Below are 22,319 nucleotides of genomic sequence, written 5' to 3' on the forward strand. Positions count from 1 at the left end.
AAGGAAAGCCGCCCAGCACGAAAGAAAATGCAGCCTGCCTAAGAATGGCGCCATACACACGGAGAGTTGACACAACAAGATGAGCAACAAAAAGAAACACAGATTCCCATGCCGCTGACAACAACAGAAGCAGACAAAGAAGATGACACAGCAAAAAGACAAAGAGAACAGACAACAGGGGCGGGGGGGGGGGGAGAGAAATAAATAAATCTTTTAAAAAAAAGGGTGGGGGGGAGGGGAGGGAAATAAATAAATCTTAAAAAAAAAAGGGTGGGGGGAAGGGGTGTGGGGACTTAATGTAAAATGAGTGTAGGATTTATATTTGGGGGGTGAAAGGAAAGTTTTAATAATGGATGGTGGTGAGGCTATTGCAACATTGTGAATGTGATTAATCCCATTCAGCGGTATGCTTGTCAGGGGTTCAGCCTGAAAAATTGATGCTGAGTATTTGTTTCCACAGGTCAAAAAAAGAGAGGAAAAAAAAAACTGAGAAAATGACAATTAAATGCAATTACAAGTCCTTATCCTTGCAGAGCTTACCTTCTAATGGGGGCAAGAGACAATAAAGAAATAAACATAAAATGTGAGGTGGTAACAGAAGTACTATGGAGAAAATAGAGCACTCTAAGGGAAATGGGAAGTGCTGGGGTGAGGCTGGTAATTGCTGTTTGGTCAGAAAAGGCCTTTACTTGAGCAAAGACTAAGGAAGTAAGGAAGGGAACAGAAACAGAGTTTTAGACATGGCATGCTCCAAGAACAGGTCAGGATAACCAGAAAGACTAAGTGCAGGGAAGATTTGTAGAAGATAAGGTTGGAAGGCATAAACTACTACAAAAGGCTTTGGCTTTTACTCAGAGTGAAATGAGAAAACTTTGAAGGGTTTTTGAGCAGAGATTGGATATCATCAAACATATTTTAAAAGGATCTTTCTGTGTGCACTGTGGAAAACAGACCAGGAGGTATGGAAGCTGGGAAAACAGTCAGGAGGCTACTGCAATAATTAAGGAACATATGGTACAAAAGAGTGAGAAGGGGTAGGTTTTAGATTCATTTTTTAGATTACATATGGCACAAGAGAGAAAGGCAGGAATTAAGGACTACAAAGATTTTGGCAATAAGTAAGTTAAAGAACGGAATTATTTTTTAAGATTTATTTTATTTTACTTTATTTATTTATTTCTCTCCCCTCCACCCCTGCCCCCCCCGCCCCGCCCACTTGTTTGCTCTCTGTGTCCATTAGTTGTGTGTTCTTCTGTGTGTGTTTGTATTCTTGTCAGAGGCACTGGGAATCTGTCTCTTTTTGTTGCATCATCTTGTTCCATCAGTTCTATGTGTGTGAGGTGCCACTCCTGGGCAGGTTGCACTTTTTTTGCACAGGGCGGCTCTCCTTACAGGGCACACTCCTTGTGCATGGGACTCCCCTACACAGGGGACAACCCTGCATCATACAGCACTCCTTGAGCACATCAGCACTGCACTGTGGGCCAGCTCACCACACGGGTCAGGAGGACCTGCATTTGAACCCTTGGCCCCCCATGTGGTAGGCAGACGCTCTCTCAGTTGAACCAAATCTGCTTTCCAAAGAATGGAATTTTAATTTACAAAAGATGAAAAAAATTGGGGAAGCAGCAGGGTCTTTTTAGGGGATGAGGAAACAGGAGTTTGGTTTTGGGCATGCTGAGAAAAGTTGAATATATGAGAATGAGGGTATACTAGAATACAGGAAAGAGCTCTCTGGTGACATACATTTGAGAATGGATGTGATCACTAGGGAGTACATATAGATTGACAAGCCAACTGAAAGGCAAGATTTCTACAATTCTAAATTTAAGTAAGGAAGTTAGAAGACTCCTTGAAGCTCTGTTTGAAAAGGAGCAGCCCTTCCTAATGCTCCTCTTTATCTTTTCAGATAACATATTTCTCCTGCCCCTTTTCCCTTCTACTTCAGGTAAATCCCTGTTCTTGTCCTCCTTTCCCCCCAAATGGAGAATACAGGAATAGAGGGGAGAGGTTTACAGTTCAGCCACATTTGGGTCCTATGGGGAGAATAAGAGTTATAGGTGGGCAACATAAGAAAACATTTCTTTTTGTTTTTATTTGAAGTTCCTTATGTTTGAAAAGGCAGCAGTATCAATGATTCTGCCCTGGAAGATGACTCTCTAGATGAGGTGAAAAAGGAAGGCCAACTCTCAGAGGGTTAAAGGGGGTGTCATGTTGAGTGACCAAACCATGTTCGGGAGGTAACACAGGGTCATTTGAAGTTCTAAATTCTCCCAGACCCTAACCATCCCCACCACAAAGCTCTTACATAGCTTCTACTCAAGGTAGAGATCAACTCCTAAAGCTTTCCAGAGAATATTCACTGGTTGCCTACATCTAATTGAAGCACAGACCAGTTACTGATACTGATAGCTGTTCTCTAATTTATATATATGGTTCCTGTTTGGTTTTCACTCTTCATGATTTTAATTTTTATATTGACTCTTGGGCTTTATCTCTGAATAATTTTTTAGTACTTCCTCTTGGAATTACAAGAGATAGAGGGAGGGAGAAGGGGAGAGAGAGACAGAGACAGAGAGAGAGAGCCAGCGTACAAACCTTTCATAGTCTACTGAGAGTTAATATTGTACCATGTTGGCGGCGGATTTGGCCCAGTGGTTAGGGCGTCCGTCTACCACATGGGAGGTCTGTGGTTCAAACCCCGGGCCTCCTTGACCCGTGTAGAGCTGGCCCATGTGCAGTGCTGATGCGCGCAAGGAGTGCCCTGCCACGCAGGGGTGTCCCCCGCGTAGAGGAGCCCCACGCATAAGGAGTGCGCCCGGTAAGGAGAACCACTCGGCGCGAAAGAAAGTGCAGCCTGCCCAGGAATGGCGCCGCACACACAGAGAGCTGACGCAGCAAGATGACGCAACAAAGAAGAGACAGATTCTCAGTGCCACTAACAAGAATGCGGGAAACGGACTTGGCCCAGTGGTTAGGGCGTCCGTCTACCACATGGGAGGTCCGCGGTTCAAACCCTGGGCCTCCTTGACCCGTGTGGAGCTGGCCCATGCACAGCGCTGATGTGCGCAAGGAGTGCCCTGCCAAGCAGGGTTGTCCCCCACGTAGGGGAGTCTCACGCGCAAGGAGTGCGCCCTATAAAGAGAGCCGCCCAGCGTGAAAGAAAAGTGCAGCCTGCCCAGGAATGGTGCCGCCCACACTTCCCGTGCCGCTGACGACAACAAAAGTGGACAAAGAAACAGGACGCAGCAAATAGACACAGAGAACAGACAACCGGGGGAGGGGGGGGAATTAAAATAAATAAATCTTTAAAACAAAAAAAACAAAAAAAACAAGAATGCAAGTGGACACAGAAGAACACACAGTGAATGGACACAGAGCGGACAACTGGTGGGGGCGGGGAAGGGAAGAGAAATAAATAAGAAATAAATCTATAAAGAAAAAAAAACATAGAGCAAGTTTTGTTGTTAACATCAAAATGAAAAAGCAAAATAAGCGAATTAAAACCAACAACAACAAAAGTTGCTCTCATCACTAAAACCAAAGCTGGTTCTTTTAAAAGACCAAAAAAAATAGATAGTGGACAAACAAGAAAATAACAAAATGAGACAAGATAAATAAGGCATAATTAAATATACAAATGAAACTTCAAATTATTAGAGAAAGCTAAATACAACTTGATGCCAATGAATTTGAACAGTTTTAAAACATGCAATACGATAAAAATAATCTATCAGGTTCTTCCAGCTGACCAAAATGGTGGTATAGAAGTCTCAAGGGCTCCATTCCCAAACAGAATCTTTAAACTAGCAAAAGGGAAGAGCCTTCTTCATCAGAGCTCCAAAAAACAGGTCTAGAATTGCAATGAAAGGGCAAGTTCTGAATCAAGAAAATGCAGCTTAACAATAGGGCCTTACTGGTCCTTTTCCTCAATCCCTCCCTATTGTGATGTAGTGCAGGCAGGTGGTTACAATATGGGTACCTGGTGCTGTTCTAGAGGGAGCAGAGAAACCCCTATGCACATATTGGGGTGCTTATATATAAGTACCAATCTATCAAGTGGCAGCCTGAGAAGTGAACCAGGATGCTGCACTCTGGCTCACCTTCCCAGAACTTGCCCAGCTGACAGAAGCAGCTTGCAAACAACTAAAGCAGTATTTTAAAAAACAATCAAGTTTAAGCTGCCTGCAGCAAAGGATTACCAGGTTCAGGTGGAGCAACAAAGCATTCAGGATAGGGAAAGGGGGAGTCTATTTCAAAGGGAATAGAAGGGACATTAGGAATTCCTAAAGCCAGGAACCATGCCAAGGACAGGATACATGCTCAGGAAAGGAGTAGAGCACCCCATACATTTGTCTCAGGATTCTCTTTTTGGTAGGAGGACTAAACCCTTATGAGCACAAGCCAACACAAAGCCAATTTGCAAAGATAATGAAAGGTGTTTTTTACATTGGACAATTTGCTCTTATTAGCTACTGGCACTCAAAGAAATCTCCATCATATCACTAGCTGGATTAAAAACTTAAGGAACAGGGGAGTGGGTGGGCTCAGTGGTTTGAGCACCTGCTTCCCATGTACAAGGTCTCAGGTTCAATCCCCAGTATGTCCTAAATAAATAATTCTTTTTTAAATTAAAGAACAGACAGCTCAGGGACTAAAATCCATATTCAACACATTAAAATACTAAAGTGTACAGTATGCAACAAAAGCTTACAAGACAAACTAAGAAACAGAAAAGGATGGTCAATCCAAAAGAAAAAGATAAATCTTCACATACCACTACCACCAATGAGGAATACGAGACTTTGGACATACCAAAGACTTTTTAAAAATGATCATCAGTGTGCTCAAAAAGGTTATGTTTCACTAAAAAAAAACAACAACAACAAATAAATATGAAAATAGGTACTAATGGAAGAACTGAGGGGCAAAAAGGGAGTAAGACTTACAAATACAAAATAGCAAAATGGCAGAAAAAAGTCCTGCATATTCAGTAGTTGCTTTAAATGTAAATGGTTTCACCTTCCAGGCAAAAGGCAGAGAAAGGCAGACTGGATGAAAAAGCATCATCAGGGAAGCAGACATGGCTCAACTGATAAAGCGTCCACCTACCATATAGGAGGTCCAGGGTTCAAACCCAGGGCCTCCTGGCCCATGTGGTGAACTGGCCCATGCACAGTGCTGCCACGCACAAGGAGTGCCCTGCCACACAGGGGTGTCCCACACATAGGGGTGCCCCATTTGCAAGGAGTGCACCCCACAAGGAGAGCTGCCTGCACAAAAAAAGCGCAGCCTGCCCAGGAGTGGCACTGTATACATGAAGAGCTGACGCAGCAAGATGACACAACAAAAAGAGACACAGATTCCCGGTGCCACCGAGAATGCAAGCAGACACAGAAAGCAGACAACAGGAGGGGGGTAAAGGGAAGAGAAATAAAAATAAATCTTTAAAAAGAAGCATCATCAACTATATGACATTTACAAGAGATTAGCCTTAAATTCAAAGAAACAAGTAGGTTGAAAGTAAAAGGATAGAAAAAAATATTCCAAGCAAATAAGAACAAAAATAGGCGTGATAGCTACAATAATATTGGATAAAACAGACTTGAAGTCAAAAACTGTTAGAAGGGACAAATATGGACACTATGCACTGATATAGAGGTCATTTCAACAAGAGACATAATTTTAAATATATATGCCAAATATTGACAGATTTGAAGAAAAAAACAGATGGTTCTACAATAGAATAGATTAACAGTACCTTTAGACAGATGATCAATAAGAAAATAGAAGACTTGAATGATACTATGAACCAACTAGACATAGCAGACATACACAGAACACTCCAACAGAAAAACAGACATTCTTCTCTGGTACACATGGGTGATTCTCCAAGATAGACTGTATGTTAGGTCACAAAACAAGTCTCAATAAAATCAAATATATTGAAATCATATAACATATCTTTTCCGACCACAATGGAATGAATCTAGACATCATTAAAAAAGGAAAACCTGGAAAACTGATAAATATGTGGTAAACAACACACAAAAAGAACCAATAGATCAAAGAAATAAACACAAGGAAAATGGAATGTTTTGAGGTCAATAAAAAACAAAAACACTACATGCCAAAATTCATGGGATGCAGGAAAGGGCCTGCAAAGAAGAAAAGTTATAGCTCTAAATTCTTACACTAAAAAAGAGGAAATACCTCAAATCAAAGTGCTAATCTCACATCTAGAGGGACTAGAAGAAGAGTCAACTAAACAAAAATAAGTATAAAGAAAGAAATAACAAAGATTAGAGATAGATCCAATGGATGTGTCATGATGATGGGAACGAGTGTTGTTGGGGGGGGGGAAGGGGGGGTGGGGGGGTGGGGTTGAATGGGACCTCACATATATATTTTTAATGTAATATTATTACAAAGTCAATAAAAATAAAAAATAAAAATAAAAAATAAAAAAAATATAATCAATTAAAAAAAAAAAAAAAGACTAGAGATAAATGGACTTGAAGTGAAACAAAAAAGAAAAAAACACACAGAAAATCAACTAAACCAAAACCTGGATCTTGGAAAACATCAATAAAATCAATGAATTTTTAGCACTGCTGATCAAGAAAAAAGAAGACACAAATAACTATAACCAGAAATGAAAGGGGGACATTACTACTGACCCCATACATGTTAAAAGTATTATAAGAGGATATTATGAAATTGTATGCAAATTATACAGGCTGGATGAAATGGACACATGACATGAATCTAGATAAAATGGACAAATTCCTAGAAATACACAAACTGCCTAAACTGAATCAAGAAGAAATATAAGGTCTCACCAGACCAATAATAAGGGATTAAATCAGTAATCAAAAACCTCTGGGGAACAGATGTGGCTCAAGCAGTTGGGTGCCCATCTCCCACAAAGGAGGTTCCAGGTTTGGTTCTCCTAAAGAAGACAAGCTGATACAACAAGCTGATGGAACAAGCAGATGAAAACAAGCAGACACGAGCAGAGAACAGATGTGACTGAAGCAGTTGGAGACCTGCCTCCCACATGGGAGGTCCCAGGTTTGGTTCCTGGTGCTTTCTAAAGAAGATGAGCAGGCACAGCAAGCAGACAACAAGTGGAAACAATGACCAAATAGATGAGGCAGCCATCTCAGAGACAGGGAAAAAAAACAGAAGTACCTATAAAATAAATAGAAAAAACCTGTTTAAAAAAAAAAAAAAGCCTCTGAACAGAGAAAAGTCTGAGAACAAACGGGTTCATTGGTGCATTTTACCAAACATTCCATGAAATGTAATACCAATCCTGCTCAAACTCTTCCAAAATTTTAAGAAAAGGGAACATTTCCTAACTCATTTTACAAGACTGACATCACCTTAATATCAAAGCCAAATAAAGATATCAAAAGAAAAGAAAATTATGACCTTATTCCTCATGAATATAGATGTAAAAACCCTCAACAATATACTAACAAACCAAATCTAAGAGCATATGAAAAGAATTATACACCATGATCAGATGGGATTTATCCCAGGAATTCAAGGGTAGTTCAACATAAGAAAATCAATTAATATAATACACCTCACTATAGAAAGAAAGTGGGATGGGAACCACAAGGTCATCTCAATTGTTCTGGAAAAAGGAATCAGACAAAATTCAGCACCACTTCTTGACCAAAAAAACACTCAGAAACCTAGAAATAGAAGGAAACATCATTACCATGATAAAAGGCATATATTAAAAACCCACGTCTAAGTTCATACTCAGTGGTGAAAGACTGAAAGTGTTCCCACAAAATCAGGAACAAAATAAGGATGCCCACTTTTACCACTGTTATTCAACACTGTACTTGGAGATATAGCAGAGCAATTAGGAAAGCAAATGAAATAAAAGGCATCCAATTGGAAAGAAGTAAAACTTTCCCTATTTGCAGGTAACTTGACCTAAGACATAGAAAATCCTGAAAAATCCATGACCAAGCTCCTAGAGCTAATAAACAAATTCAGTGGTGTTTCTGTACACTAATAAAGAAAAATCTGAAGAGGAAAAAGAAAACAAGTCTATTTAAAATAGCAACTAAAAGAAGCAAGTACCTAGGAATAAATTTAACAAAGCATGTAAAGAACTTACAGAAACTACAAACAATAGCTGAAAGAAATCAGAGGTGATGAATAAATGGAAGGACTTTCCATGTTGATACTTTGGAAGACTAAATATTGTTAATATATTGATTCTACACAAAGTGATTTACAGATTCAACATAATCACAATCAAAATTCCAAAAGCCTGCTTTGCACAAGTGAAAAACCAGATTCATATGGAATAATCCAGGCTGTGTGGCAATGCTCCAAAATGTGCTCATCAATTGCAATGAATATACCACACTAATGAAAGAAGTTGTTAATGTGGGAAAAGTAGAAGGTGTGGGGAATGGGGCATATGGGAATCCCTTAAATTTTTTTGTTACATTTTATGTAATCTCAGTATCTTTTAAAAATAAAAAATATATTTTAAAAAATTCATATGGAAAGGTAAGTGACCTTGAATAACCCAAATCATCTTTAAACAAAAGAACAAGGTTGGAGGACTCACACTTTCCAATTTAAAACCTTATTACAAAGTTACATTTATTAAACTAGCATGGCACTGGCACAAAGAGAGACATATAGATCAATGCAAGTGAACTGACAGTTCAGAAATAAACTGTCACATCTATAGACAATTGATTTTGACAGGGCTGCCAACTCCACTCACTGGGATAAAAATAGCCTTAACAAATGGAGCTGAGAAAACAGAATATCCATATGCAAAAGAATAAAGGAGCACCCCTACCTCACATCATAGCAAAAATCAATTCAACATGGCTCAAAGACTTAAATATAAGAACAAGAACTATAAATCTTCAGGATCTTATGTTAGGCAATGGTTTCTTGAACTTTACACCCAAAGTGCAAGCAACAAAGGAAAAAAAAAGATAAATGGGACATAATCAAAATTTACAAAGGACTTTACCACAAAAATGAAAAGACAATTTATTCAATGGGACAAAATATTTGGAAACCACATATTCAATAAGGGTTTAATATCCAGAATATATAAAGAAATCCTATAACCCAACAACCACAACAAAAAATTTTAAAATGGGCGAAAGAAATACACATTAATAAATCAAAGAAGATAAATCACACGATCCTATCAATTGATGCAGAAAAGGCATGTGACAAAATACAGCATCCTTTCTTGATAAAAATACTACAAAAGATAGAATTGAAATACGTTTTCTCAACATGATAAAGCCCATATATGACAAACCCACAGCTAACATTGTACTCAATGGTAAAAGACTAAAAGCTTCCCACTGAGATCAGGAACAAGACAAGGATACTCACTGTCACTACTGTTATTCGATATAGTGCTAGAGGTTCTAGCTAGAGCAATCAGGCAAGAAAAATAATAAAAGGCATCCAAATCAGAAAGGAAGAAGTAAAACTTTCACTATCCACAGATAATATGATCCTATAGCCTAGAAGATCCAGAAAAAACCTACAACAAAGCTGCTAGAAATAATAAACAATTTCAGTAGAGTGTCAAGATACAAGATCAATACACAAAAATCAGTAGTGTTTCTATACCCTAGTAATGGGCAATATGAGGAGGAAGTCAGGGAAAAACTTCGATCTATAATAGCAACTAAAAGCATCAAATATTTACAAATAAACTTAACCAAGTATAGCAGTTTGATATTATTTATGAATTCAAACAAAGAAGGATTATGTTTGCAAAATGACCTGTTCCTCTGGGTGTGATATCCTTTGATTGTATTAGATTCAACTGAGATTGCTTTCATTAAATTATGTTAAGATTAGGGCTTTGATTCACCCACATCAGGAGGATGTAATCAGGGCTGAGTTCCCTCCCCCTTGGTGGTCTATATAAATGGACACTCACACAGAAGAAGATACACAGAGGAAGAAAGAAAGCTCTATAGACACGACAGAGAGACAACTTTGATCCTGCAGCCCTGGGAAGAGAGATGATCCATTCCCCTGATACTATGCAGAAAGCCCAGAAAGAAACAAGCCCTATACTAGCCAAGAGCCAAGAGAGAGGAAGCTGAAACCGCACAGAGATTAGCAATCATCTTGCTTCAACACTTGGCAACTGACTTTGGTGAGAAATCAACCTTGAGCTGAACTCTTTAGGGCCTTGTAACAGTAAGCTTTTACCCCAAATAAATACCCTTTATAAAAGCCAAGAGATTTCTGGTACTTTGCATCAGCACCCCTTTGGCTGACTAATACACCAAGGATATAAAGCATACGTATTCAGAAAAATAGAATGCATTGCTAAAAGAAGTCAAAAAAGATCTAAATAATTGGAAGAACATTCCATGCTCATGGACTGGAAGACTAAATATCATTAAGATATCAATTCTACTCAAATTGATATACAGATACAACACAATCCCAATAAAAATCCCACCTGCATTTTTAAAACAAATGGAAAACACAATAATCAAATTTATTTGGAAGGATATGGGGCCCCGAATAGTCAGAATCATCTTAAAAAGGAAAAGTAATGTTGGAGGACTCTCACTTCCAGACTTTAAATCATATTAGCTACAGTGGTAAAACTGCTACAGTGGTAGCTACACTAGCTACAGTGGTAAAAATAGCATGGTACTGGCATAAAGAGAAACACTTAGACCAATGGCACCAAATTGATGGTTCAGAAACAGACCCTTACATTTATGGTCAAGTGATTTTTGACAAGCCTGTCAAACCCACCCAGCTGAGGCAGAATAGTCTTCAACAAATGGTGCTGGGAGAAATGAATATCCATATCCAAAAGAAAGAAAGAGGACACCTATCTCACACTTACAAAGACCTAAATATAAAAGCTAGAACCATAAAGCTTCTAGAATAAAATGTAGGAAAACATCATCAACATGTAGTGGTAGGTGAGAGTTTCTTAAACCTTACAATTAAAGCATGAGCAATGTAAGAAAACATGGATAAATGGGAACTCCTCAAACAAACACTTTTGCGATTCAAAGGACTTCATCAAGAAGGTGAAAAGAGAGCCCACTCAATGGGAGTAAAAATTTGGAAATAACATATCTGATAAGGGTTTAATTTCCATTCTATATAAAGAGATCATACAACTCAGCAATAAAAGAGCAAGCAATTCAATTTAAAAAATTCAATTAAAAAATTTTAAAAATGTGGTCCGTCTACCACATGGGAGGTCCGCGGTTCAAACCCCGGGCCTCCTTGACCCATGTGAGGCTGGCCCATGTGCAGTGCTGATGTGCGCAAGGAGTGCCGTGCCACGCAGGGGTGTCCCCGCGTAGGGGAGCCCCATACGCAAGGAGTGCGCCCTGTAAGGAAAGCCACCCAGTGCGAAAGAAAGTGCAGCCTGCCCAGGAATGGTGCCGCACACACAGAGAGCTGACACAGCAAGATGACGCAACAAGAAACATATATTCCCGTGCTGCTGACAACAACAGAAGCGGACAAAGAAAAAGACGCAGCAAACAGACACAGAGAACAGACAACGGGGGTGGGGGGGAGAGGGGAGAGAAATAAATAAATAAATCTTAAAAAAAAAAAAAATTAGGAAAGAAGATTTAAATAGACATTTCTCCCAAAAAGCCAAAAAGCACATGTAAAAAGTTCAATATCACTAGCTATTAGGGAAATGCAAATCAAATAACAATGACATATCATCTTCACACAGCATAGAATGGCCATTATTTAAAAAACAGAAAACAATAAGTGCTGGAGAGGGTATGGAGAAATAGGAACACTCCTTCACTGTTGGTGGGAATGTAAAATGGTGTAGCCTCTGTAGAAGACAGTTTGGTGGTTCCTCAGGAAGATAAATATATAACTGCCATATGATCCAGAAATTACTCCATTACAAATATCCAGAAGAACTGAAAACATTCATCTGCACACCGATGTTCATAACAGCATTATCTACAACTGCCAAAAGATGAAAACAACCCAAGTGTTCATCAACTAATGAGTGGATAAATGAAATGTGGTATATGCATATGATGGAATACTATACTGCTGTAAGAAGAAATGAAATTGGGACACATATGATAACATGGATGAATCTTGAAGACATTATGCAGTGTGAAGTAAGCCAAACACAAGAGGACAAATATTGTGTGGTCTCACTAATATGAACTAAATGTGAAGGATAACTGCATGGAGTTAAAATCTAGAGTATACATTATTAGGAGATAAGAGGAAGGCTGTGAAGGAATACTGATGCTTTAATGTATAGAGAAGGTTTTTTTTGTTTTTTGGGTTTTTTTTTTCTGGTGAGGTACCAGGACTGGGGATTGAACCCTGACCTCGTATGTGGAAAGCTGGCACACAACTACTGAGCCACATCAGCTCCCTGGAGAAGTTTTAATTTGACCATAAAAGCGTGGAAATGAATACAGTTAATGGTAACACATTACAGTAGTAGCAGCTGGTTTATAAATGGGATTGTGGCTGAAAAGGTAGTCCAGGGATATGAATGTCAACTGAAAGAAAGCTAGAGAATAATCTAGGGACTGAATAACACAGTGAACCCAGAGGTGGATGAGAACTGTGGTTACTAGTATGAATCCAAGAATGTCCTTCTGTGAATTAGAACAGATGTACATCACTATTGCAGGGTGGTAGGAATGTGGAGAAGCATGGGAAAAATAGAATTAATGTAACCTATGAACTATAGTTAATAGCAGTACTGTATATTCTTGCATCAATACCAAAGATGTACGGTGTTAATAATAGGGACGTATAGAAAAAATATGCCAAATGTACGCTATGGACCATAGTTAATGGTAATAGTCTTATGACATTACCTCATGGTCTGTAACAAATGTTCCACAGCATTTGTGGAACATTTATGTGTTGGTCAAGGGATACTGTATGGCAATCCTATATATTACATGATTGTTTCATAAATTCACAACTTCTGTAATAAAAATATATATTTTTTAAAAATAGGCAAGACTTGAATTACATTTCTCCAAAGAGAATATACAAATGGCTAAATAGCACATAAAAAGATGTTCAACAGAGAAATGCAAATCAAAACCACAATGAGATATTTTGACCACTATCATAAGAACAAAATTTCAAGTGTTGGTGAGGATGTGGAGAAAAGGAAACATTCATTTTTGGTGGCAATGTAAAGTGCTGTAGCTGTTTTGAAAGATAATTTGGCAGTTCCTCAGAAAGCTAAGTATAGAATTACCATATGACTCAACAATAATATGACTGGGTATATCCCAAGAAGAAATGAAAGCAGAGACATGAACAGATATTTGCACACAGATATTCATAGGGGCATTATTCACAACTGCCAAAAGAGGGAAGCAACCCAAGTGTCCATCACTCACTGAATGGATAAACAAAATATGGTATCTACATACAAATAGAATACTATTCTGATGCAAAAAGGAATGAAGTCCTGATACTTGCAAAAACATGGATGAATCTTGAAGACATTATGATGAGTGAAATAAGTCAGACACAAAAGGACTAATATTTTATGATCTCACTTACATGAAATAATTAGTATAAACAAACTCATAGAGTTAGAATCTAGAATAGGTTACCAGGAGCATGATTGGGGGTAAAGAATGGGAAGTTGGGAAGCAGACTTGGTCCAATGGATAGGGCTTCCACCTACCACATGGGAGGTCCGCAGTTCAAACCCCAGGCCTCTTTGACCCGTATGGAGCTGGCCCCTGCACAGTGCTAATGCGCGCAGGGAGTGCCGTGCCCCGTAGGGGTGTCTGCCGCGTAGGAGAGCCCCACGTGTAAGGAGTGCACCCCGTAAGGAGAACCGCCCAGCACGAAAGAAAGTGCAGCCTGCCCATGAATGGCGCCGCACACATGGAGAGCTGACACAACAAGATGACCACAACAAAAGAAACACAGATTGCTGGTGGCACTGATAAGGATAGGAGCAGTCACAGAGGAACATGCAGTGAATGGACACAGAGAACAGACAACTGGGGCGGGTGGGGGGGAAGGGGAGAGAAATAAAAAAAAAATGGGAAGTTAATGTTTATTGTACAGAATTTCTATTTAAGTCGACTGTCAAGTTTTGGAAATGGATGGTACTGACTGTGGCACAACATTGCGTGAGTGTAATTAAGAGCAAAGAATTATATATGTGAATGTGGTTAAAAGGGAAAATTTTAGGCCACATATATGTTACCAGAAATAAAATTAAAAGATAAATATAGGAATGTAAAAAAAAGGGGGGGGGGGCTATATCCAGTAAATGGAATATTATACAGCTATATTATATACATACAATGGAATATTATTCAGCCACATAAAAGGAATAGAGTTCAGATGTAGGCTACCACATGGATAAATACTGAAGACATCATGTTGAGTGAAAAAAGCCAGACACCAAAGGACAAATATTATATGATCTCACTTAAATGAAATATTAGAATATGTAAATTCATAAAGTCAGAAACTAGTCTAGAGGTTACCTTGGACATGGCAGGGGTGGGGAATAGGGAGTTAACATTTAATTGATATGGAAGTTCTGCTAGAGGTGATGCAAAGGCTTTGAAAATGAAATTAAGAATGCCATTAGAATTCAGTTTTTTGATAATGAAAGCGGACACAGAAGAACACACAATGGACACAGAGAGTATACAGTGGGGGGGGGGTGAGGGGAGGAGGGAAGGGGAGATAAATTTAAAAAAAATCTTAAAGAAAAAAAACCAAAGTGCTATGTTGTCATCAAGTCCACCAATGAAAGAAAAACATAAAAAATGGTTGAAAAAATGTATATGCATGTATAGATTAGATATAGACATACATTACAAAAATATTTTGTTTAACATGGTATATATAATTAAAACTTTCATTACATTAGCTCTCTGGCAATAGAACCCCTCTAATAATATACCAGTCAATCATTTGAATTTTGAATGACAAACTGAACCCTGGTCAGTGCTCTTACTTTTTAGAAATTTTGGCTACTAAGCTAAATAAATTTCTATTGGTAGTAAGGGAATTTGAAATCTATTAACAGAAGAAAGCATACTTACAATTTTTAGTTCATGAAATGACAAAAAACTATCTACTTAGTATCTCTCTGTAGAAAGTCAAAATATTGTAGTATATCATTTTATTTTGTCTTGAAAATTATTAACTCTATGTTATAGGAGAAATATCTTGATCTGGCAGATAGAGAAATTGAATCATGAAACCCAATTTTCCTGATTTCTGATACTTCAATGTTTCCTTCTATAACATTTTTAGAAGACAAATTCTATGCTAACATTAAAAGGTAAATGGAATGTTCTCACATTTGAAGATTTAGTATATTTACCATATATATTCAATATAATGTAACATCAATTATTCATCATCCAAAAATTGAAATCATCTATTTTACCTACCCCAACAATCCGCTTCATAGCATCCAATTTAGCAGAATCTTTGTTGCTCTCCAGCATTTGCTTTAGATCCTCATTCCTATTACAAAAGAGAAGGAAAAAAATCCATATTTAGATTTTTACATTAGCCAGCTGTCAAAATATATAATTTTTATAAAATTAGGATTATTGATGGGCATGTTAAATAATTGCATTCTCATGTTTAATTAAATATTTTCTCTCACCTTACCCTACACAATAATACCAAAGTGTGGGAAGCGGACGTGGCTCAACTGATAGAACGTCGTCTACCTTATGGAGGGTCCTGGGTTCGATTCCCAGGGCCTCCTGATCCCCAGGGACTCCTGACCTGTATGGCAAGCTGGCCCACGTGCAGTGCTGCCGCGCCCAAGGAGTGCCGTGCCACACAGGGGCATCTCCACATAGGGGTGTCCCATGCACAAGGAGCCTACTCCGCAAGGAGAGCCACCCCTCATGAAAAAGGCACAGCCCACCTAGGAGTGGCGTGGCACACACGGAGAGCTGACACAGCAAGATGATGCAACAAAAAAGAAACGCAGTTTCCCAATGCCAGATAATGAAAGCGGACGCAGAAGAACACACAATGGACACAGAGAGTAGACAGTGGAGGGGTGGGGCGGGGAGGGAAGGGGAGATAAATGAAAAAATAAATATTAAAAAAAAGAAAAAAAAACAAAGTGCTATTTGTCATCAAGTCCACCAATGAAAGAAAAACATAAAAACTTCCCCTCAATTCTCAGCAATATATCATTGTAATCACAGGCTACAGAGTCTCTCCCAAATTTTCTTTAATGTGATCATCAGGGAAAAAAAGAGAAAAAATCCCAGAATCAGCACTAAAAATCTTTTGCATGCCAAAAATTAATATATATTTTCAGAAAATGTCAAGAAAGAGCCTTACTTAGAGAAAGGCTAAGTATCATTCAAGCTATCCCTTTCTACTTCCTACCTCTCAGTAAGAAAATAATATAATTATTAAGGAAAAACCCAATGATACAACCTAAACAAGAGAATTAAGGAACAACAATTTTGGGAAGTAGATGTGGCTCAAGCAATTGGGTGCCTCCCTCCCACATGGGAGGTCCCAGGTTCAGTTCCCAGTGTCTCCTAAAAAGAGCAGATAGTGAGCACAAATAACAAGGGGGGATTTAAATAAATAAATCTTTTTTTAAAAGTTATTAAAAAAATAAAAAAGGAATGACACTTTAACATCTAAACAAGAGGGTTAGGTAATGTATCAGGGCAGCACTTACAAGGATGAAAATGTAGGATAGATTAAAGAACTACTTAGAAGCAGAAATCCATGGGATGTCATGATAGAATGTAAAGGATGAGATAGGGGCACTCAATAATAACACTCTGATTTCCAGCCTGGATGATCCAGCAACAACTATGCTACCAGGTAAGATAAGGAAAGGAAGCACAGAGGTAGCTGGAGGTCATGAATTGGGGGACACCTAAGTAGAGAAACCCATCTAGCAATGCCTTGGGAAAATTAACATGCCAGCAATAAACAAAAAGGAAAACGAAAGGAGAGAAACCAGAGAAAAGAAGACTGGCTGGGTAGTATTAGTGTAATAATCCAAGAGTAAGTAATAAGGACCTAAATAAAGTGGCACAGAAATCAGAAAGAAGGGTGGTCAAATTTATAAAACAGATGACAGGACTTATATGGGTTATGGAAAGGAATTAAAAAGAACTCTCATGTGTCAGCATGGAAGATTATATAGTACTCTGATAATACAAAACATGCAACTCACTATTTTTGGAAACTGATGAAGTGAGCATAAATCAATAAAAAAATATATTTATAGACAGCATGTCCATTATAACTAGGACAAAGAGAAACTATAACACAGCAACCAGTATAAATGAGAATAAGCATAAAATATTTCATTTAAAAAAGTATTAAAATAAAGTAACCATGTCAATTAAGTTAGAGAAGGGAAGCGGACTTGGCCCAGTGGTTGGGGCGTCCGTCTGTCACATGGAGGGTCCATGGTTCAGGCCCTGGGCCTCCTTGACCCATGTGGAGCTGGCCCATGCGCAGTGCTGATGCGTGCAGGGAGTGCCCTGCCACACAGGGGTGTCGCCCGCGTGGGGGAGCCCCATGCGCAAGGAGTGCGCCCCGTGGGGAGAGCCCCCCAGCGAGAAGGAAGGTGCAGCCTACCCAGGAATGGCGCTGCCCACGTGGAGAGATGACACAACAAGATGACACAACAGCAACAACAACAAAAAAAAGAAACACAGATTCCCATGCCCCTAACAACAACAGAAGCAGACAAAAGAAGAACACACAGCCAATAGACACAGAGAACAGACAACTGGAGCGGGGGGTGGGGAAAGGGGAGAGAAATAAATAAATAAATAAATCTTTTTAAAAAAAAGATTCAACAGAAAGACTAAAGATAAAATAAAAAATTAATTAGAAAAGAAAAAAATGTAGGTTTTATTGATCAAAAATTCTAAGAACAAAACATATTTTTAAATAAACATTAAGAGAAAGAAAAAAAAAAAACTCTGTAAAATACTGTGTGGAGAAGGCTGCAAAGCCCACCCCCAGGTCCCGTGATTCACTTGGAGGACCTCTATAGGACTCGGCATATAGTCATACTCACAGCTACAATTCATTGAGCACAAGGCTAGAGAGGAAACTCAGCAAAGGGAAAAGCCACATGGGTGAATTCTAGAGAGCATGTGCAAACTTCCAAGAGTCCTACCCTTGGAACCAGACATGTTTAATTTCCCCAGCAACAAGTTATGACAACACATATGAAATGCTGCCAACCAAGGAAGCTCATGAGAGATTTAGTGCCCAGGGTTTTATTGGGAGTTAATCTTGTAGGCAACTCCTGCCTGGCACACACCCAAATTACAAACTCCTAGAAGGAAAGCAGATATTTAGCATAAACAAAAGTTTGTACAGTTTAGGCACAATGCACCACTTTTATCAACTATTGGTGGGAATGATCCCAAAATCTACATTCCCAAACGCCAGCCAAAGGCCAACACTGTAAGCAAGTGTTTAAAGGATAGATATAAGGTCTGTGTGTTAACTCTTCTGCATAAATACAACCAATTAAAAAGGCAAGAAAAGATAATAAAAAATTAGAGATTTTATGGGGAATATGACTAGATTGAAAAAACTTTTTGACTGAAGAAAAATACCAGCTATATAGTAATAAAACCTTGAAAATGATATTTAAGAATTTCTCTTCACAAAAAAGTTTTTATTGAATTGGTAGATCAGGAAATGCTATAGTCCCTACTCATATCTTAGAAAAAAATATGATATAGTCTCTCTTTATATGCTTACAAGTAAGATGGAAAAATGTAGGTCAGCGCTTCTGAAACCTAAAGCTTTTGAAAATACAGATTCCCAGGCCCCAAGTACCCCGATAATGGGTAAATAATCAACTCCAAAGGCCACTTTGTCCTGATCTGTTCAGCACCACATCCCTAAATTTAACTTGGACATAAAGGATTAACAAAACTTGGAGGAGGCATGAAGACAGAAGAGATCACTATATGTCGCACTCAATATTCATTTAACAAGCACGTACTGAGTGACTATTACGTAGCAATAGTCTAGGCTAAAAATGGGGCTTGCCTTCATGGGGCTTACATGGATAAAACAACCAAAATACTCAAAAATGATAGGTTCATTTTTGTTTAACAGAAAAAGCCTGAATACAATTAGATGCTCTAGTGGGAAATAATAAAATAAATTAAAATACAACCATATAATGAATATTACATAGCTACGAAAAGTTTTATTTACAAGAGTATGGGAAGCCATTTATAGAAATAATGAAAGTAAAAATTATATTTATGAAAAATGCAAATTAATCAGACAGAAGACAAAACTGATACACCATTTGATTTAAACTATATTGAAAAATACATATGCTTAGAAATAAGAAATTTACTTTAAAATAGTATATAATAGTAACATAACTTTCCCTTGTGTGATAGAACTGCAGGTTATTCAAATCTTTTTTCTGAATTACCCAAAACTTCATACAATTAGCACTTTAGTTTTACAATAATGAAAAATAGCCAATAACATAGCATCTTGATAGTTACAAAGATATAGCTTAGAAAATAGAGATGAATGGAAAATTCTAAACTAAAGAGCAATTCTAGACATATCATGAGTGGCTTCCCCAACATCCAGGTCTGCTTTCTTCCTTCCAACTATCTCCCACCTTCCATTTAAGGAAGCTATATGGTTCTGAGGAAGCTGACTGCAACCCTTACATCAGACTTGGAATACTTAATCTAAACAAAGTAAATCAGTAAATTCCATCTCCTCAGCCACAGTGCCTGGTTTTATTGAATTGGACTTTCCATAGTGGAACTGAAAAGATGAAGCATCCTGGGACCAAAAGAAAATAAGATACCAAAAATAGAGGCACTGTCAAGGCAATCGATCCATGACATATGAGGGGGAGAAAAAGTCCTGGTCATATCTTTTTTTTTTTTTTTTCCAAATTCTACTCAATTTATTCATTTTTTTTTAAGATATTACATTAAAAAAATGAGGTCCCCATTCGCCCCCACCGCTCCCCCCCCAACAACACTCTCCCCCATCATCATGTCACATCCATTGCATTTAGTGAGTACATCTCCAGGCATCGCTGCACCCCATGTCCCGTGTTCCACACCATAGCCCATATATACACAAGAAAAGGCGGCCAATCCTTTTCATATTCTTCCAAAAAGATGAATGAGTATTTTTTAATTCATTCATGAGACCAGTATTATTATCCTGATAACAAAGTTAGACAAAAACACCACAAGAAAACTACAGAGCAATATCCCATATGAATACAGAAGGAAAAATCTTCAACAAAATATTAGCAAAATGAATCCAACAGCATATTAAAAGGATTATACACCATAACCAATTGGGACTTATCCAAAGAAAGCAAGGGTGCTTCAACATCAACATAACTCAATCAATTTAAGACCCCACATTAATAGAACACTGGGGGGGGCACAACAAAAAAAAGAAACACAGAGTCCCATGCCGCTGACAACAGAAGCGGACAAAGAAGATGCAGCAAATAGACACAGAGAACAGACAACCGGGGTGGTGGGGGAAGGGGAGAAAAATAAATAAATGAATGAATAAATAAATAAGCATTTGACAAAATTCAACACTCTTTCATGATAAAAAGCATTCAGCAAACTGGGAGTATAAGGGAACATCCTTAACATGATAAAGGGCATATATGACAAATCCAGTAGCTAGCATCATATTCAATACTGAAAAACTGAAAGCATTCCCCCTAAGATCAGGAACAAGAAAAAGATGCCCGCTTCCAGCACTACTATTCAACACTGAACTGGAAGCCCTAGCCTATTTGCAGATGACATGATTCTATATATAGAAAATCTCAGTTCACCACACACACACAAACTAATCAAAATTCCAAGGATCCTTTACACAGAAATGGAAATGCCAGTCCTCAAATTCATATAGAATTGCCAAGAGACCCCTAAGAGCCAAAACAATCCTGAATAAGAACAAGATGAAGGACTCACACTTCCTGACTTCAAAACTTAATACAAACTAACTTTGTAGTTATAGTAATAAAACAATACAGTACTTGCAAGAACAAGCATTCAGACCAATGGAATAGAACTGAGAGTCCAGAAATAAACCCATACACCTATGACCAAATGATTTTCAACAAGAGTGCCAAGAATATTCTCTTCAACAACTAGTGTTGAGATAACTGGACATTCATATGCAAAAGAATGAAGGTGGACCCCTACCTTATCATATATAAAGAAATTAATTTAAAATGAATCTGTGACCCAATTTGAAGGGCTAAAACCGTAAAACTCCTAGAAGAAAACATAGAGGTAAACATTCAAGACCTTGGATTTGGCAATGGATTCTTAGTTTTAACACCAATAGCATGAGGAACAACAAAAAAGAGATAAACTGGCCTTCACCAAAAATTAAAAGTTTTGTGCAAAGGATACCATCAAGAAAGTGAAAAAAAAAGATAATTTTATTGAATTTTATCTCCCTAAAGATGTGTTCAGGGATGCGAATTTGGCTTAACTGATAGAGCATCTGCCTATCACATCAGAGGTCCAGGATTCGAACCCAGGGCCTCCCGACCTGTGTGGTGAGCTGGCCCATGTGCAGTGCTGATGCGCACAAGGAGTGCCGTGCCATGCAGAGATGCCCCCCGTGTAAGGGAGACCCACACGCAAGGTGTGCGCCCCATAAGGAGAGCCGCCCTGCGTGAAAAAAGTACAGTCTGCCCAGGAATGGTGCCGCACACATGGAGAGCTGACGCAGCAAGATGACACAACAAAAAGACACAGATTCCCGGTGCTGCTGACAAGAATACAAGCAGACACTGATGAACACACAGTGAGCGGACATAGACAGCAGACAACTGGGGGCAGGGGGTGGAGGGGAAATAAATAACTTTAAAAAAAGATGTGTTCAAGTCCTAACCCCCAGTCCTGTGAATGTGACTTTACTTAGAAATAGGTTCTTCGAAGATATGATTAGTTAAAATGAGGCCAAACTTGATTATGATGGACTCTAATCCAATACAATTAGTGCCCTATTTATAAGAAGGGAAGAGGAGACAGCAGACACAAGGGAAAATGCCATGTGATGATTAAGGCATAATTTGAAAGCCAAGGATTGCCAGCAAACCACCAGAAGCTAAGAAGCAGCAAGGCAGTAGCAAGGGGAGCCTACAAATTCTGGACTTTCAACTTCCAGAACTGAGAGACAATATGTTTCTGTTGTTTTAAGCCATCCAGTTAGCAATTCTTTGTTAACAGCAGCCCTATGAAACTAAGGCTGGT

General features: G+C 38.5%; 1 protein-coding gene across 2 annotated transcripts in view; it reads right to left on the minus strand.

The window, feature by feature from the left end:
• Positions 1-22,319, minus strand: part of AP3B1 (adaptor related protein complex 3 subunit beta 1) — a 327,202-nt gene that overhangs the window by 269,117 nt on the left and 35,766 nt on the right. For both annotated transcript variants that reach the window (XM_058275208.1, XM_071208678.1), the window contains exon 2: positions 15,456-15,531. In XM_058275208.1, coding sequence (XP_058131191.1) covers positions 15,456-15,531 — 76 coding nt within the window. The remainder of the gene's footprint in view (positions 1-15,455; positions 15,532-22,319) is intronic.

This window comes from Dasypus novemcinctus, chromosome 2 (genome assembly GCF_030445035.2).
Source record: "Dasypus novemcinctus isolate mDasNov1 chromosome 2, mDasNov1.1.hap2, whole genome shotgun sequence".
In the NCBI taxonomy this organism is placed as follows: Eukaryota; Metazoa; Chordata; class Mammalia; order Cingulata; family Dasypodidae; genus Dasypus; species Dasypus novemcinctus.